The sequence below is a fragment of the Giraffa tippelskirchi genome, chromosome 7 (genome assembly GCF_054371585.1).
Source record: "Giraffa tippelskirchi isolate mGirTip1 chromosome 7, T2T-mGirTip1v1.2.pri, whole genome shotgun sequence".
In the NCBI taxonomy this organism is placed as follows: Eukaryota; Metazoa; Chordata; class Mammalia; order Artiodactyla; family Giraffidae; genus Giraffa; species Giraffa tippelskirchi.
The window spans coordinates 147,016,020-147,035,382 of NC_137281.1; the positions used below are offsets into that span (position 1 = coordinate 147,016,020).

General features: G+C 41.3%; 1 protein-coding gene across 50 annotated transcripts in view; it reads left to right on the forward strand.

Annotated features, from left to right (window-relative positions):
• TTLL5 (tubulin tyrosine ligase like 5) overlaps positions 1-19,363 on the forward strand; it is a 317,966-nt gene that overhangs the window by 148,702 nt on the left and 149,901 nt on the right. For all 50 annotated transcript variants that reach the window (XR_014059294.1, XR_014059293.1, XR_014059296.1 and 47 more), the window contains one exon: positions 7,900-8,054. Coding sequence is in view for 45 of the 50 variants with exons in the window: in XM_081509290.1 (XP_081365416.1) it covers positions 7,900-8,054 (155 nt within the window). In the remaining 5 variants the exon portion in view is untranslated. The remainder of the gene's footprint in view (positions 1-7,899; positions 8,055-19,363) is intronic.

Here is a 19,363-nt window from a genome sequence, read left to right on the forward strand (position 1 = left end):
AGGCCTAGACAGAAGCCATCTAGTCTGCCTCCTGGGCACCTCGCTCCCAGCCCACCTCCCTGTCTTAATCCTCAAACCATTTTCCTGTTGAGGGGAGGCATGGAATGATAAATCTAAGGAAAGGCGCATTTTCCCGTGAGGTCCTAGAACAAAGCTGGCCTAAGATGCCCACTCTTGGACCTTCCCTTCTTAAATGGTAGTCAGTGCTAACTTGCCTTGCCAGCTGTTTGGGAAGATGTAATCCAAAAGTCTTCCCTAAGTCTTCTCTCATAGCTCAGTCGGTAAAGAATCTGCCTGCAATGCAGGAGACCTGGGTTCGATTCCTGGGTCAGGAAGATCCCCTGGAGAAGGAAATGACAACCCACTCCATTATTCTTGCCTGGAGAATCCCATGGACAAAGGAGCCTGGTGGGCTACAGTCCATGGGGTCGCAAGAGTCGGACACAACTTGGTGACTAAACCACCATCACCAATCCAAAAGAGGGCTGATTCAAAACAGAAAACATGAACACATGAACTTGAGAGCTTTTATCATCCTATTACAACGCCGTTCTCCAGTTCCAAGGCCCAGCACTCTTCTTCAGCCTCAGGGGGAGGGGGAATGAGGGGAGCCCAGCAAAGCGTGTCCTGCATCCCATCCTGATTATGTCTCTCCTGACCCTGCTGACTTGCAGCCAGATTTCCCTGCTTCCCCACAGTCCTGGCATAGCCCTCCTCTGTCAGCATCTGCGAACCATCTTCCTGCTGTCTACTAGATGAAGAGGGTTGAATTCAGTGACCTCCCCAAGGTGTTCTCCTATTGGTTTCCATCTTACGTTGCTCTAAGCTTTAGCCGAATTAGAGTGCTTTCTGTTTCTCAGAGACTCTTTCTGCTTATCTGTCTCTGCATTTTTAATCCTGCCTTATCTTTTCTCCTTGGAGCCACCACCATCCCACCAGCCCCATACCAGTCCTCCTACCTATCATTTTAAGACCAGTTCAACTGCCTTCTTTGAATTTCCTTAATGCCTTTATTATGGCAATGACCATATCCTGGAGGCCTTTAATACTGCTATTTGTCTGGATGTTTTTCTCACTCTATTACCAACTCTTTCATGGCTTAAGGGCAGAGGCCACATTTTAAGAGTATGGCCACCTATACTCTTAGGACATTACCCAAGGCTTTGCAGCAATAGAGTAAATATTTATGGACTTAAATCTTTGAGTTTTGGACTTCTTTTGAGCCTTCAGGACTATAGCATTTCTCCAGCATGCCTACAGAGCAACAGTGATCTAGTTAGGCCTAGCCCCGGATCCTTTTTGGATACCAAAAGGCTATGTGTGTGAGTGGGTGGTAGGTATATTCTGGGAAGCCATCAGGGCAATACCATCATATTTTAATTACAGCACTGGCAGTAGCACTACTTTTAGCAAACAGCAGTAACAAGCAGTAACACTTGGGCGGGCCAGCCACCGGAAATTGGCCTCCCTCTCTGTTTCTGCTACCCCTTTTTCAATCCATCACCTGTATTTATTCCCGCAGTAATTTAAACACCTGTCTAGATGGAATGCGTGCAATGTGTCCCTACCCCACACATTCAGATATTTGCTCACCTGCCTTATTCGGAAGGTTGGCTCTAAAATAAACAGAGTTTTGGTATTGAAAGAAAAAACACCCTGAGGTCAGCGTGGCAGCGGACATGAGGAAGGGAACGGGAGCGGAACTTCTGCAGAAGCCGCTCCGAGAGAGTGGGAGCAGAGGAAGAGGAGGGGGAGGAGGAGAGCAAGGGGTGAAACATCTGCCAGCGGACCCTAAGGCTCAGGTGGGACTTGGCACGCACGCACGCACAAGCTCGAGACTGGACTCTCCTACAGGCCGTCCTTCACTTAGAGAAAGGCAGGGGTGGAAGAATATTTAACAAGCTGATTGTTATGAGGCTTAAATATCGTAGTTTATTTTTTATATATAATTTTATTTATTTATTTGTTTGGGTTTTTCTCGTTACGGTGACTGGGGGCCACTCTGGAGTTGGGGCGTGTGGGCTTCTCATTGCAGTGGCTTCTCTTTTTGTGGAGCATGGGCTCTAGGGCACACAGGCTTCAGTAGTTGAGGCACTTGGGCTCAGTCGTTGCGGCTCCCGGGCTCTAGAGCACGGGCTCAATAGGTGCAGCACATGGGCTTAGTTGCTCCAAGGCATGTGGAATCTTCCCGGATCAGGGATCAAACCCGTGTCTCCTGCATGGGCAGGCGGATTCTTTATCATTGAGCCGCCGGGGAAGCCCTTGTCAGTTTATTTTTAATGACCACCATTTTTCATGGCAGCATGATAAGCTAGATTTGAAGTTCCGCGTGAAGCTTGTTCCAAGTTGTTTCATCCACTTTTGCATCCTTGGCATACTTGACATTATGCATGTTAATGTTTGAACATCCAAATGACAATGAGAAACAGTAGAGCCTCAAAGTTCTTGATAGAATTGTTTTCTCTACTCCTTCCCTTTGGTTGCTTTGTATGTTGTTCCTTACTCCATTAGGACGTTTCTGCTGGTTTTTGGACAATCCCATGGCATCCGGTCCCATCACTTCATGGCAAATAGATGGGGAAACAGTGGCTGAGTTTATTTTTCTAGGCTCCAAAATCACTGCAGATGGTGACTCCAGCCATGAAATTAAAAGACGCTTACTCCTTGGAAGGAAAGTTATGACCAACCTAGACAGCATATTAAAAAGCAGAGACATCACTTTGTCAACAAAGGTCCGTCTAGTCAAGGCTATGGTTTTTCCAGTGGTCATGTATGGATGTGAGAGTTGGACTATGATGAAAGCTGAGTGCCGAAGAATTGATGCTTTTGAACTGTGGTGTTGGAGAAGACTCTTGAGAGTCCCTGGGACTGCAAGGAGATCCAACCAGTCCATCCTAAAGGAGATCAGTCCTGGGTGTTCATTGGAAGGACTGATGTTGAAGCTGAAACTCCAATACTTTGGCCACCTCATGCAAAGAGTTGATTCATTTGAAAAGACCCTGATGCTGGGAAGGATTGGGGGCAGGAGGAGAAAGGGACGACAGAGGATGAGATGGCTGGATGGCATCACCGACTTGATGGACATAAGTTTGGGTAAACTCCGGCAGTTGGTGATGGACAGGGAGGCCTGGTGTCCTGTGATTCATGGGGTCACAAAGAGTCGACACGACTGAGCGACTGAACTGAACTGATCCCTAGTCAAGACAAGGTGTAGCTAGGGCCACCAGAATTGATGCTTGGGTCTGTTTTAGTTCAGTGACTTCTTCTGCCTGTTCTAGAAAAAACTGAGAAGCTAAAAGAACTAGAGACATTCGAAACTCATTTAATCTGGAGATAATTTGCTTAGACTGAATTTAGGCAGGCATAAATCTGTACTCATAGGATTCAGCCAGATCTGGTCAAGGCTCTAGAGCTGTGCTGTCCGATAAGATGGCCATGGCCTTCATGTGGCTTTTAAAATTTAAGTTAAATATAGTTTACAATCCAGTTTCTCAGTCACACTGGTCATATTTCAAGTGCACAGTAGTCATCTGTGGCCAGTGACTATTGTATTGAACTGTGCAGTTTATAGAACATTTCCATCACAGTGTGTTCTATTGGATAGTACTGTTCTAGAACAAGGATTGAAAATAGTTGTCTCCCCTGTCAGTTCTGATTAATTGGAGACAGCTGCCTGGAGGACTGTGTAAAGAAGATTCTGAGGCCATAGCTAAGTCAGCCCCAAATTATTTTATTACTCATTAGCAATGTATGTCTTGGGAAGACAGAGCTGGGTGGTATGGAGGTAATTATGGCCTGGGTACTGAGTGTCTTCTAGACAAAAATCACAGAAGTAAGAGTTCAATATATAGAGGGGCAAGTTGTTATTATTTAATAGAGACAGATTCCTTTTTTTTTTTTCTTTAGCGGGAATCCTTTGCATAGAAAGATGAGAACCTTCAAAACTTTTCTTATTCCCTACATAATCTTACATTTAAACAGTGGTCTCTTTTTGCTGTCTTTCTCAAAATAAATTAAGGATGCTTTGCTTTTATGTAGAAGGAAACAATAATGGCTACCAATTCTTGGTTTATCCATGAAATGCAGAGTGGATGTTACATGAAAAAACAAAATTCACTACGAGTCCAAAATTAGTTTTATGTTCGTACCATCTGTTACTGTATCGGCCAAGAAACAAAACTGATTGAGGATGGTTTTATTTTGGGTTTTTTGTTACTCTGTTTCTCTAATATGTTGTGGTGAAGGGTGACAAGTGGGAAATAAAATTTAAGGAAAAAGAGAAAAAGCTGGACTAGTTAGGTATAATCAATTTGTGTATAATCACTATTCAGAATTTGAGGTCTGTATCCGATTATATTTTCAAAAATTTCTAGTAATTAAGGACAACTAAGTCTGTTTCCCTATTAGTTTCAAAACTGGAAAATGGCTTTTTAAACAAGAGTACCAGTTCTGCAACTGTTATGTGACCTTGAACCAATGACTTACCATAACTTCTCTGACGCTTAGTTTCTCCATAACTGAGAAGGGAGTACTGGGGGAATTTCCTAACCGTTCAGTGGTTAGGACTCCCCTCTCCCATTACCAAGGAGCTGAGTTCAATGCCTGGTATAGGAACTAAAATCCCAGAAAACCATGTGGAGTGACCAAAAAAAAAAAAAAAGAGAGAGAAAAGAGAGTATCATAGTATCTACCTCTGGGAGTAATGGAGGGAGATAAAAACCTCACTTATAAGTACCAGGCACTTCTCCTGCGAGGACTCAAATGTTAAGCCATAGGATTAGGATAAAGTATACCACATGCATTTGGAAGAGGACTGTGTCTGTTTTCCTCTTTGCCCTGCCATCTAGTTGATGTGTTACTTTTATCTAATTATTTACCTCTCAAGACTTCAGTTGCCTCTTCTGTAAAATGGGAGTAACAATAGAAACTTCTTGAAAGGCTGGCTCAGGGTTAAGTGAAATTGTGCACATAAAGATGATGCAAGGGCATCTAAGGTGCGGGTCCCCAGCTCCTGGGCACAGACCTGTAGCAGTCCATGGCCGTCAGGACCCGGGCTGCGCAGCGGGAGGTGAGCAGAGGGTGAAGCTTCAACTGTCTGTACAGCTGCTTCCCATGGCTTGCATTACTGCCTGAGCTTGGCCTTCTTTCAGATCAGCAGCATCAGATTCTCATAGGCATGAATCCTAACCCTAAAGTCAAGGCCGGATATCCTGAGATTGCTACAAAATAGAAATAAAGTGCACAGTAAATGTAATGCATTTGAATCACCCCCAAAACCCATCCTCCCCTCCCCCAGTCCAGGGAAAAATTGTCTTCCATGAAACCAGGCCCTAGTGCCCAAAACGCTGAGGACTGCTGAACTAAGCCCATGGCACATGGTGAGCATTCAGTAAATGTTAGCGATTATGATGGAAATGATGGTTTAGTCACTAATTCGTGTCTAACTCTTTAGACCCCATGGACTGTAGCCCACCAGGCTCCTCTATCTATGGAATTTTCCAGGCAAGAATACTGGAAGGGGTTGCCATTTTCTTCTGCATGGATCTTCCCGATCCAGGCAGTCTCCGGCATTGCAGGCAGATTCTTTACCGGCTGAGCCACCAGGGAAGCCCATGATGAAGACAGTGATGTTTCAATTAAAGGCAGTCTGGCCAAAAGAGAGAAAATGCACCAAGTCTAATATCTCTTCTCCTTCCCATTCACTCATGTCCAAGCCAGAAAGTTTATACTAACAATGGTAAAGTATGTACATTTTGTTTATTTTATTGCTGTCCCACTATGAATTATTAATAAGCCTTTTTTATTAGGTTTTTGGCACAACTGACTAAGGCAGTAATTGGAGAAGCTGTTAGTTATCAGAAAGACCTTTCTACTTGGTAACGTCTTTATAAGCTGTAAGCTCCGGTGTAATTTGAAAAGCCTAATCTTTAGGGCCAGGGGTTTAATTTGAAAAGCCTAATCTTTAGTGCCAGGAGGGCTTAGTGTTGAGGCAGGGGTGAGCTGAGTCCTACAGGGAGTCCGACTGTCTGAGAGCCTTTGTTGCTTCTAGGTAGGGTGCAGGAAGAGGGTCAAGGCTCTTCAGAGGGGCCAGAGGGCACTGCCGTCATCTGCTGCACTGTCTTCCCCCTTTTGTCAACGTGGTCCTTCTTCTCCCCTGGTAGCGGCAGAAAGGGGTCAAAAATATTTGAGTCTTTGGTGTGAAGACACAGTCCTGGGCAGTTGTCACTTACTGAATTCTGTAACTGGGAATGAAGCACTAGACTGCTAAAAATGACTTATTTTCTTTCAGATTTAAAAACATCCTGAATTATTCTATTTGTGTCAAAATTGTTAGCTTCCTGGGACACTTTTCTTGGAATTTAAATCTCCTCACATCTCTCTTCCCTGTATCTCCCACTCAGCACCCTGCCTTCAGCCTTGAGTCCCCCCACCTCGCCCCTTTTCAGCATCCCCTGTGCGGCTTATTTGAAATGCTCCTCGAAGCTGCCTTTTCTGATTCCACTCTCCCCATCCAGGTTTTAAACTTATCAGCTCACATCTGTATTTTTCATATAATGTACATTTTTTTTCTTTTGGATTATAAAAGTAATACATCCCTTTTAGGAATGTGTATCTGCATGTGTGTGTGTTTAAGGAAATTTGGATCTGCTCTCTGTACAGTTTCATATTGTGATTTCTTTTTTTTTAATTCAAGACATTGGCATGTTCCTAAATCATTAAGTATTCTGCAAAAAATTCTGGTGGATATATAACATTTCCTTATCTGTTTAGAGCAAAATTTATTTAACATATGTATTTAAATACTGTTAGCCATTTAAATCTTTCCTTTTTCAATATTAAAAAGAATGCTTGTTTTCAGTTTCTGTTCACAGTATAGTGTAGTGAGTAAGAACAGGGAATTTGGAGTTTCAGACTACGGTCAGATTGTAGTTCTGCCATTTATTCCTCAGCTTCCTTCTTCGTAAAGTGGGGATTATAGTAGTACTTGTCAATAGAATTATGAATGAGATACATGTAATATACTTGTTTACTCAGAGCTTGGCACATTTTAAGTTCTGCTAAATAGTGACTGCTAGTATTAATACTCACCTCATTAATGATCTGCAATTGTTTTTTCTCATAGTTCCTACAACGTAGACTATAGCATCAAAGTGTACAAAAATTTTGATACTTTTAATAATATGTTGGCAAATTTACTTGTAGAAAGAGTCTACCAATGAATAGTTTCATAAATAGTGTAAGTACACATCTAATATCACCCTTTGGCATTGTTAGGTACTATTTTGTTATTAGTATATGTCAGTGTAACACATAAAAGTGTTATCTTGTAATTTACATTTCTTTGACAATAGAACTGAGTAGTTTTAATTGTTTAATTGGCTAATTAATATTCGATTTTTGTAAATCATTTATTGAAGTCAGTGCCCATTTTTCTATTGGCTGTGCAACTTTTTTCTAAATCAGTGAGTTTATCTGATTATTATTTATAACTAAACTTTATTGAGCATTTAGAACTTTCATATGAGGACGCAAGGGTCAGAAAGGCTAAGTAGTCTGCCTAATTCTTAGAACCTTGCATGACACAGAGTAAATACTCAGTAAATACTTACCCTCTTTGTTATTAATCTTTGTATTTTACTGCACCTAGAATAGTATGGTGCTTTGCACATAGTAGGAGTGGAATAAGTATTTGTTAACTTATATTGACACTCAGTACCCTCACCTCTGCTCTTGGATGTGCACCGAAGTCACTCTTTAACGCGTGCCTTTGTCACAACCACTGTTTCAGCCCAGTTGAGTCAGCATCGCCTGGACTCGACATGATTTCCCCAATATGTTTTTAATGATGCTTTCCTAAAACTCTGTAAAGTCAGATTATTTCCCTCATTTCATTTCTAGGTAACAAACCTGAATTTGGCAAGCAGCGTCATAAACAGAAGCAGTGCTTCAACTCCCCCCACACTTCGGCCTGTCATCAGTCCTAGTGGCCCAACATGGTCAATACAGTCAGACCTCCAAGCTCCTGAGAGCCACTCCACCCCTCCTGGAAGCAGGTATGTAAGGGGCATGGAGCCAGCATGTGGGTCACACAGAGGCAGCCTGTCCTATGCAAGTCATTCCCACTTTGAGTTGCCTGCACAGACACCAGGAAGACAGATGCCTCTCTCCATGTATCCTAATCCTCTGATGCTTGGATATAGGGCCTCGTTTTACTTGTAAGACAGTTTTTGGCCAAAACAAATGAAAAGGAAATTTCTGATACAGTTTGGCAAGTTTACTTCCAGGCTGAAAGAGCAAGACTTTTTACTGTGTGTTTTTTTTTTTTTTAATTGGAGGGTAATTGCTTTACAATGTTAAGTTGGTTTCTGCCTATACAACCACACACATGAATCAGCCATAACTACACATATGTTCCTTCCCTCTTGAACCTCCCTCCCACCTCCCACCCCTCTAGGTTGACCTGTCACAGAGCACTGGGTTGAGTTCCCTGTGTTATACAGCAACTTCTCACTAGCTATGTGTATTACGTTTGGTAACGTATGTTTCAGTGTTACTCTCTCAATTCATGCCATCCTCCCTTCCCCCCGCTGTGTCCGCAAGTCTGTTCTCTGTGTCTGCATCTTTATTCCTGCCCTGCAGATAGGTTCATCTGTACCATTTTTCTAAATACTATATATGCATTAATATATGATACTTGTTTTTCTCTGACTTTCTTCACTCTGTATAACAGGCTCTAAGTTTGTCCATCTCACTAGAACTGGCTCAGATTCATTCCTTTTTATAGTTGAGTGATATTCCATTCGTATATGTACCACAGCTTCTTTATCCATTTATCTGTCAGTGGAGATTTTGGTTACTTCCATGTCCTAGCTATTGTCAAGAGTGGTGCAGTGAACTTTGGGGGGCATATGTGTCTTTTTGAATTATGGTTTTCTCAGGGTATATGGGCTTCCTAAGTGGTGCTAGTGGTAAAGAATCCACCTGCCAGTGTAGGAGACACAAAAAACATGGGTTTGATCCCTGGGTTGAAAAGATCCCTGGAGCAGAAAGTGGCAACCCACTCCCGTGTTCTTGCCTGGAAAATTCCATGGACAGAGGAACCTGGTGGGATACAGTCTGTGGGTTCACAAAGAGTTGGATGTGACTGAGCATACACACTCAGGGTATATGCCCAGTAGTGGGATTGCTGGGTCATATGGTAGTTTTATTCCTAGTTTTCTAAGAAGTCTTTGTACTGTCCTCCATAGTGGCTGTATCAATTTTCATTCCCACCAACTGTGCAAGAGGGTTCCCTTTTCTCCACATCCTCTCCAGCATTTTTTTTGTAGATTTTTTGATGATGATGGCCATTCTGACCAGTGTGAGGTGATAACCTTCTTGTAGTTTGGATTTGCATTTCTCTAATAATGAGCAATGTTGACCATTTTTTTCATGTGTGTATTAGCCATCTGTATGTCTTCTTTGGAGAAATGTCTGTTTAGGTCTTCTGTCCATTTTTTTGATTGGGTTGTTTTTCTGATATTGAGCTGCATGAGCTGTTTGTATATTTTGGAGACTAATCCTTCGTCAGTTGCTTCATTTGCAGTTATTTTCTCCCATTCTGAAGGCTGTCTTTTCACCTTGTTTTTGGTTTCCTTTGCAAAAGTTTTTAAGTTCAACTAGGTCCCATTTGTTTTTATTTCCATTACTCTTGGAGGTGGGTCATGGAGGACCTTGCTGCAATGTATGTCAAAGAGTGTTCTGCCTATGTGTTCATCTAAGTTTTATAGTTTCTGGTCTTACATTTAGGTCTTTAATCCATTTTGAGTTTATTTTTGTGTGTGGTGGTAGGAAATGTTCTATATTCATTCTTTCATACATAACTGTCCAGTTTTCCCAGCACCACTTATTGAAGAGACTGTCCTTTTTCCATTGCATATTGCCTCCTTTGTCAAAGATAGGGTGCCCATAGGTGCATGGGTTTATCTCTGGGCTTTCTATCTTGTTCTATTGATCTGTATATCTGTTTTTGTGCCAGTACCATACTGCCTTGATGACTGTAACCCTGTAGTATAGCCTGAAGTCAGGAAGGTTGATTTCTCTAGCTCTATTTTTCTTAAGATTGCTTTGGCTATTCGGGGTCTTACAAATTGTGCAATATTTTGTTCTAGTTCTGTGAAAAATGCCATTGGCATTTTGATAGGGATTGCATTGAATCTGTAGATTGCTTGGGTAGTAGAGTCATTTTCATAATTTTGATTCTTCGAATCCAAGAACATGCTATATCTCTTCATCTGTTTGTGTTGTCTTTGATTTCTTTCATGAGTGTCTTATAGTTTTCTGTATACAGGTCCTTTGTCTCTCTAGGTAGGTTTATTCCTAGGTATTTTATTCTTTTGGTTGCAGTGGTGAATGGGATTGAGTCCTTAATTTCTCTTTCTGATTTTTTGTTGTTAGTGTATAGGAATACAAAGGATTTCTCTGTGTTGATTTTGTATCCTGTGACTTTACTAAATTTATTGATGAGCTCTAGTAATTTTCTGATAGGATCTTTAGTATCTTTTTATATATAAGTGTCATATTATCTGCAAACAATGAGAGTTTTACTTCTTTTTTTCCAATCTGGATTAATTTTATTTCTTTTTCTTCAGTGATTGTCATGGCTAGGACTTCCAAAACTATGTTGAATAATAGTGGCAAGAGCTGGCACCCTTGTCTTCGTCCTGATCTTGGAGGATGTACTTTCAGTTTTTTACCATTGAGGATAATGTTTGCTGTGGATTTGTCATACATGGCCTTTATTATGTTGAGGTAGGTTCCTTCTATGCCAGTTTTCTGAAGAGTTTTTATCATAAATGGGTGTTGAATTTTGTCCAGAGCTTTTTCTGCCTCTGTTGAGATTATCGTATGATTTTTATCTTCAGTTGGTTAATATGGTGATCACATTGATTGATCAGCGTATATTGAAGAATCTTTGCATCTTTGGAATAAACCCCACTTGATCATAGTGTATGATCCTTTTAATGTGTTGTTGGATTCTCTTTGCTAGAATTTTGTAGGATTTTTGCATCTATGTTCATCAGTGATACTGGCCTATAATTTTCTTTTTTTGTGATGTCCCCTTGTCAGATTTTGGTATCAGGGTGATGGTGGCCTCATAGAATGAGTGTTCCTCACTGTGCAGTTTTTTGGAAGAGTTTGAGAAGGTTAGACATTAGCTGTTCTCTAAACGTTTGATTGGCTTCCCAGGTGGCGCTTGCGGTAAAGAACCTGCCTGCCAATGCAGGAAACATAAGAGATGCCAGTTCGATCCCTGGGTTGGGAAGATCCCCTGGAGAAGGGAATGGCAACCCACTCCAGTATTCTTGCCTGAAGAATCACCATTCACAGAGGATCCTGGTGGGCTACAGGTCCATAGGGTCGCAAAAAGTTGGACACAACTGAAGCAACTGAGCATGCAGCCATTTGATAGAATTCACCTGTGAAGCCATCTGGCCCTGGACTTTTGTTTTTTGGGAGATTTTTGATCACAGTTTTGATCTCAGTGCTTCTGATTGATCTGTTCATAATTTCTATTTTTTCCTGGTTCAGCCTTGGAAGGTTGAACTTTTCCAAGAATTTATCTATTTCTTCCAGGTTGTCCGTTTTATTGGCATATCAGTTCAGTTCATTTGCTCAGTCGTGTCCGACTCTTTGCGACCCCATGGACTGCAGCACGCCAGGCTTCCCTGTCAATCACCAACTCCCAGAGCCTACTCAAACTCATGTCCATCGCGTCGGTGATACCATCCAAACATCTCATCCTCTTCCTCTGTCATGCCCTTCTCCTCCCATCTTCAATCTTTCCCAGCATCAGGGTCTTTTCCAATGAGTCGGTTCTTTGCATCCGGTGGCCAAAGTATTGGAGTTTCAGCTTCAGCATCAGTCTTTCCAATGAATATTCAGGACTCCTTTCCTTTAGGATGGACTGGTGGGATCTCCTTGCAGTCCAAGGGACTTTCAAGAGTCTTCTCCAACACCATAGTTCAAAAGCATCAATTCTTCTGCGCTCAGCTTTCTTTATAGTCCAACTCTCACATCCATACATGACTACTGGAAAAACCATAGCTTTGACTAGATGGGCCTTTGTTGGTAAAGTAATGTCTCTGCTGTTTAATATGCTGTCTAGGTTGGTCATAACTTTTCTTCCAAGGAGCAAGCATCTTTTAATTTCATGGCTACAGTCACATCTGCAGTGATTTTGGAGCCCCCCAAAATAAAGTCTGTTACTGTTTCCATTGTTTCCCTATCTATCTGCCATGAAGTGATGGGACCAGATGCTATGATCTTAAGTTTTTTGAATGTTGAGTTTTAAGCCAGCTTTTTCACTCTCCTCTTTCACTTTCATCAAGAGGCTCTTTAGTTTTTCTTCGCTTTCTGCCATAAGGGTCGTGTCATCTGCATATATGAGGTTATTGATATTTCTCCTGGCAATCTTGATTCCAACTCATTCTTCATCCAGCCTGCTGCTTGTAGAAGTCTCTTCTGATTCTTTGTATTTCTACATTGCCTGTTGTAACCTCTTCTTTTATTACTTCTAATTCTGTTGATTTGAGTCTGCTCCCTTTTTTTCTTGATGAGTCTGGCTAATGTTTTGCCAATTTTGTTTATCTTCTCAAAGAACCGGCTTTTAGTTTTATTGATCTTTGCTGTTGTTTCCTTCATTTTTTTTTTTTCATTTATTTTGGCTCTGATGTTTAAGATTTCTTTCCTTCTACCAACTTCGGGGTTTATTTGTTTGGTTTGTTTGTTTGTTTTTTTTGGTTCGTCTTTTTCCAATTGCTTTAGGTGTAAGGTTAGGTTGTCTATTAGATGTCTCTCTTGTTTCTTAAGGTAAGATTGTATTGCCACAAACTTCCCTCTTAGAACTGCTTTTGTTGCATCCCATAGGTTTTGGGTCAGCATGCTTCCATTGTCATGTGTTTCTAGGTCTTTTTTGATTTCTTTAGTAACCTATTGGTTATTTAGAAGTGTATTGTTTAACTTTCATGTATTTGTGGTTTTCCCCTTTTTTTTTTTTTTCCTGTAATTTATATCTAGTCTCATGGTGTTGTGGTCAGAAAGGATGCTTGATACAATTTCAGTTTTCTTAAATTTACTGAGGCTTGATTTGTGACACAATATATGATCTATCCTGGAGAATGTTTGTTCCTTGTGAACTTGAGAAGAAAATGTCTTCTGCATTTGGATGGAATGTCCGGAAGACTTCAGTTAGGTACATTTGGTCTAGTGCATCATTTAAGGCTTGTGTTTCCTTATCAATTTTCTGTCTGGATGATTTGTCTATTTGTATAAGTGGAGTGTTAAAGTCCCCTACTATTATTGTGTTACTGTCGATTTCCCCTTTTATATCTATTAGTGTTTGCCTTATGTATTGAGGTGCTCCTTTGTTGGGTGCATAAATATTTACAATTGTTATGTTTCCTTGATCCCTTGATCATTATGTAATGTCCTTCCTTATCTCTTGTAATATTCTTTATTTTTAAGTCTGTTTTGTCTGATATGAGAATTGCTACTCTGGCTTTTTTTTTTATTTCCCTTTGCATGGAATATCTTTTTCTATCCTCTCATTTTCAGTCTGTATGTGTCCTATGTCTGAGGTAGGGTCTCTTGTAGATAGCATGTATATGGGTCTTGTTTTTGTATTCATTCAGCTACTCTGTGTCTTTTGGTTGGAGAGTTTGATTCATTTATATTTAAAGTAACTATTGATGTATTTGTTCCTATTGGCATTTTCTTAATTGTTTTGGGTTTGTTTTTGTAAGCCTTTTCCTTCTCTTGTGTTTTCCTCCTATAGAATTTCCATTAGCATTTGTTGTAAAGCTTTTTTGGTGGTGCTAAATTCTCTTAACTTTTGTTGGTCTATAAAGCTTTTGATTTCTCCATCAGTTTTGAATGAGATCCTTACTGAGTAATCTTAATTGTAGATTTTTCCATTACTCTAAATATATCTTGTCATTCCTTTCTGGCCTACAGAGTTTCTGCTGAAAGATCAACTGTTAACCTTATGGAATTTCTCTTATATGTTACTTGTTGTCTTTCCCTTGCTGCTTTTAATATTTTTTCTTTTTGTTTAATTTTTGTTAGTTTGATAAATATGTGTCTTGGCATATTTCTTCTTGGGTTTAGCCTGTATGGGACTCTGCATTTCTTGGAGTTCATTATTTTCCTTCCCATGTTAGGGAAGTTTTCAACAATAATCTCTTCAAAAATGTTGTCAGATCCTTTCTTTTTCTGTTCTTCTCCCTATTATTCAAATGTTGGTACATTTAATATTGTCCGAGAAGTCTCTGAGACTATCAATTCTTTTCATTCTTTTTTTCTTTATTATTCTCTTAAGCAATGATTCCTACCATTATACCTCCCAGCTCACTTATCTGTTCTGCCTCAATAAAGCCTTCCTCAGCAATCAGTGCAAACAAATAGAGGAAAATAACAGATTGGGAAAGACTAGAGACCTCTTCAAGAAAATTAGAGTTACCAAAGGAACATTTCATGCAAAGATAGGCTCGACAAAGGACAGAAATGGTATGGACCTAACAGAAGCAGAAGATATTAAGAAGAGGTGGCAAGAATACACAGAAGAACTGTACAAAAAAGATCTTCACGACCCAGATAATCACGATGGTGTGATCACTCACCTAGAGCCAGACATCCTGGAATGTGAAGGCAAGTGGGCCTTAGAAAGCATCACTACGAACAAAGCTAGTGGAGGTGATGGAATTGCACTTGAGCTATTTCAAATCCTCAAAGGTGATGCTGTGAAAGTGCTGCACTTGATATGCCAGCAAATTTGGAAGACTCAGCAGTGGCCACAGGACTGGAAAAGGTCAGTTTTTGTTCCAATCCCAAAGAAAGGCAATGCCAAAGAATGCTCAAACTACCGCACAATTGCCCTCATCTCACATGCTAGTAAAGTAATGCTCAAAATTCTCCAAGCCAGGCTTCAGCAGTACGTGAACCGTGAACTTCCAGATGTTCAAGCTGGTTTTAGAAAAGGCAGAGGAACCAGAGATCAAATTGCCAATATCCGCTGGATCATCGAAAAAGCAAGAGAGTTCCAGAAAAACCTCTATTTCTGCTTGATTGACTATGCCAAAGCCTTTGACTGTGTGGATCACAATAAACTGTGGCAAATTCTTCAAGAGATGGGAATACCAGACCATCTGACCTGTCTCTTGAGAAACCTGTATGCAGGTCAGGAAGCAACAGTTAGAACTGGACAAGGAACAACAGACTGGTTCCAAATAGGAAAAGGAGTCCGTCAAGGCTGTATATTGTCACCCTGCTTATTTAACTTCTATGCAGAGTACATCATGAGAAACGCTGGGCTGGAAGAAACACAAGCTGGAATCAAGATTGCTGGGAGAAATATCAATAACCTCAGATATGCGGATGACACCACGCTTATGGCAGAAAGTGAAGAAGAACTAAAGAGCCTCTTGATGAAGGTGAAGGAGGAGAGTGAAAAAGTTGGCTTAAAGCTCAACGTTCAGAAAACTAAGATCATGGCATCTGGTCCCATCACTTCATGGGAAATAGATGGGGAAACATTGGAAACAGTGTCAGACTTTACTTTTTTGGGCTCCAGAATCACTGCTGATGGTGACTGCAGCCATGAAATTAAAAGACGCTTACTCCTTGGAAGGAAGGTTATGGCCAACCTAGATAGCATGTTTAAAAGCAGAGACATTACTTTGCCAACAAAAGTCTGTCTAGTCAAGGCTATGGTTTTTCCAGTGGTCATGTATGGATGTGAGAGTTGGACGGTGAAGAAAGCTGAGTGCCGCAGAATTGATGCTTTTGAACTGTGGTGTTGGAGAAGACTCTTGAGAGTCTGTTGGACTGCAAGGAGATCCAACCAGTCCATCCTAAAAGAGATCAATCCTGGGTGTTCATTGGAAGGTCTGATGTTGAAGCTGAAGCTCCAATACTTTGGCCACCTCATGCGAAGGGTTGACTCATTGGAAAAGACGCTAATGCTGGGTAGGATTGGGGGCGGGAGGAGAAGGGGACGACAGAGGATGAGATGGTTGGATGGCATCACTGACTCGATGAACATGGGTTTGGGTAGACTCCGGGAGTTGGTGATGGACAGAGAGGCCTGGCGTGCTGCAATTCATGGGGTCACAGAGAGTCGGACACAACTGAGCGACTGAACTGAACTGAGAGTATTTTCAATTTCAATAATTGTGTTGTTTATTACTGTTTACTTATTTTTTATTTCTTCTAGTTCCTTGTGAAATGTGTTAAATGATTCTTGCATTTTCTGCATTCTGTTTTCAAGATTTTGGATCATCTTTGAAAAGTGAAAGTTGCTCAGTTGTGTCCAACTCTTTGCGACTCCATGGCCTGTACAGTCCATGGAGTTTCTCCAGACCATAATACTGGAGTGGGTAGCCTTTCCCTTCTCCAGGGGATCTTCCCAACCCAGGGATCAAACCCAGGTCTCCTGCTTTGCAGGCGGATTCTTTACCAACTGAGCTATCATGAAAGCTCTGCATCATCTTTACTGTCATTATTCTGAATTCTTTTTCAAGTAGTTTGCCTATTTCCTCTTTGTTTGTTTGGTCTTGTTCCTTCATCTGCACAATATTTCTCTGTCTTTTCATTTTGTGTAAAATACCGTGTTTGAGGTCTCCTTTCCCTAGGCTATACAGTCATAGTTCTTCTTGCTTTTCATCTCATGGGTGAGGTTGGTCCAGTGCCTTGTGTAGGCTTCATGTTTAAAGGGACTTGTGCCTGCATTCTGGTAGGAGGAAGTGAGTTTTTCCCTCTGATGGGCAGGGCCATGTGAGGTGGTGTATTTTGGGGTGTCTGTGGGAAGCCTGTCTGCTGATGATTGGGTTGTGTTTTTGTTTTGCTTGTTGTTGGGTAAGGTATCCTGTGCTGGGTGCTGCAGGCAATTGGGTGGTGCTGAGTCTTGATACAGGTGGAGGCCTCCGTGGGAGTGCTCACTGATTAATACTCCCTGGGGTCAAGAGTTCTCTAGTGTCCTGTACTCAACACTCCCACTCCAGAGGCTCAGGCCTTACTTCTGGTCAGGCAACCACGATCTCACAAGCTGTTTGTTATGGCAATGCTGCTGCTGCTAAGTCGCTTCAGTCGTGTCCAACTCTGTGCGACCCCGTAGACGGCAGCCCACCAGGCTTCTCTGTCCCTGGGATTCTCCAGGCAAGAACACTGCAATAAAAGGGATTAAAACAAACAAACAAAAACCCAAGAGACTAAAAATGAACCCCAGACAAATGGTAAAAGCAAAATTAGACAAATAAAAACAAAAACAAAGGAACCTACACACACACAACACATACCACACACGCACACACACACACGAAACCAAAACATACCAAAAAAAATAAAGTTCAAAAGAGTGACCTGGCGAACAAAGGAAACCAAAAATAATGTCAACCAATTAAAAACAAAACTAACTAAAACACAAAGCAGAAAACAAGACCAAAGCAAAGTGTCAACTGAGGAATAAAGCAAAGAAAACAAAAGAAACAAACATGGTGAAAAAAGAAAAACAAATAGAAAAGCAAAGTTAAGTCAAAATATATAAAAAAGATACATACATATTAAAGTAAAACTTCAACAAGAAAAACAGCAACAACAACAAAAAAACACGAACAGCTAAAATAGAAGTAGAAATATATAAAAGAAATAAAAAGTATGTTAAAAAAGAGATAATAATAATAACCACAGCAACAGAAAAAAAAAGAATATTCAGAACCAACTATAGAAGGAATAGAAATATAAGAATAATAATAAGTATTTTTCTCAGGTCTCAGCTGTCAGCATCCTCACTCCCAACCCCACCTCACCACTGTGAGCCACACCCCACCATCGCCTTTTTAGGAGGCCCTTCAGTACTCAGGAGGACTGGTCTCTGGACCTGCTGTGGGGACAGTTCAGATTCTAATCTGGCCCTATTCCTACGTGTGCTTGCCTCCAATGTCCAGAGCTGCCAGAGCTCGAGAATTTTCTCATTATCCTTTTACATATTCCATAGACAGAGAGTCTACCTAGTTGTTCTTGTGGATTTAATTTACAGCTTATACTGCTGTTAGAAAGGTTTTTGATCCTCTTCCTTAGTCACTCCACCCCTGGAGCTTAATTGTGGTTTTATCCCCACCTCTGCATGTGGGTCAGCCACAGGAGTTTTCTTCTGAGGCTGCCCTGGAGACCTTGAGTCTGCCCCAGTGAGGACCAGGCCTGGAGGTAGTGCAGCTGATTGGATCGCATGGACCCCGGCAGGACCAGGTGCACAGGGAAGCCAGGGCCGATGGGTGCAGGAGATATGGTGCTATTGGGATTGTTTTCTAGCCTCTAGCAGGTCTGCCCTGGTGAAGGCCGAGCATGGAGTAGTGTAGCTTCTGGGATCGTGGGGACCCCAGTGGCATATACTGTGTTTAATCCTTGCTCATAGTCAACATTTTCATGTATTGACTTTGAATATTTTCTCCTTGTCTCCTAATTCTTTTTTTATACCTTGTATTATGCTGTGTTTCAGTAACTTTGGACTCTTTTTTTTCTTTTGAAGCATGTATTTGTTTTATGTATTTTTATGTAGGTTGTCTAATTAAACTCAGACTCTCTGGACAATGTTCATTTGGAAAGTGGGAAGGAAAGTCCCTTTATGTAGTTGAGCAAAATGGGGGAGGATAAAATGCAAATAAATTCTGGCCATAAACTCAGCAACTTCTACTTTAAAAAAGAAACCACTTTATTGAAATATAGTCTCTCCCTGTATAAAAAAAGAAGAAGAAGAAACAGATTCCCAGTCCATCTTGGCTCTAATGGCTATTAAATATGGGTTTAATTGTATCTGTCCCTGAGTCAGATGAACTAGAGAGTAATGTGACTGTTACAACCAAGTATTCCAACCAGCTGAGAGATATTGTTCCCTCCAAATAAAGAGGCCCTACCGCAAGTGTCCCACCGGGTCCCCACCCCCAGGCCAGCACGTCAGCCTCTGCCAGCCAGCCACCTCTCTGGATGCTCCCCTGCTGTGAGGAGGGGTGACTCCTCCTTACCCATGCTCAGGCATGGAGGAAACACCTAATTGTTGTCCAGGTATCTGTTGCCATTAGGATGATGACTTAACGAACTTATTTGGGACGCAGAGCCTCTGCCCAGGAAGCAAGATAAACATAAGCACATTACATCATGCTCTGGTACAGTGTCTTTCATACCAGTGATCATTGTGGGCAAGGGTGAAAAGAATCATCTCGGTTCACAATTAGGAAGTGTTGAAGACCACGAGTCAGGACTTTTGAAGATAGGCCGTCCTCCCACATGCTTCTCTTCACAGGAGAAGTCTGTCCTTTGGTGATTTACAGTT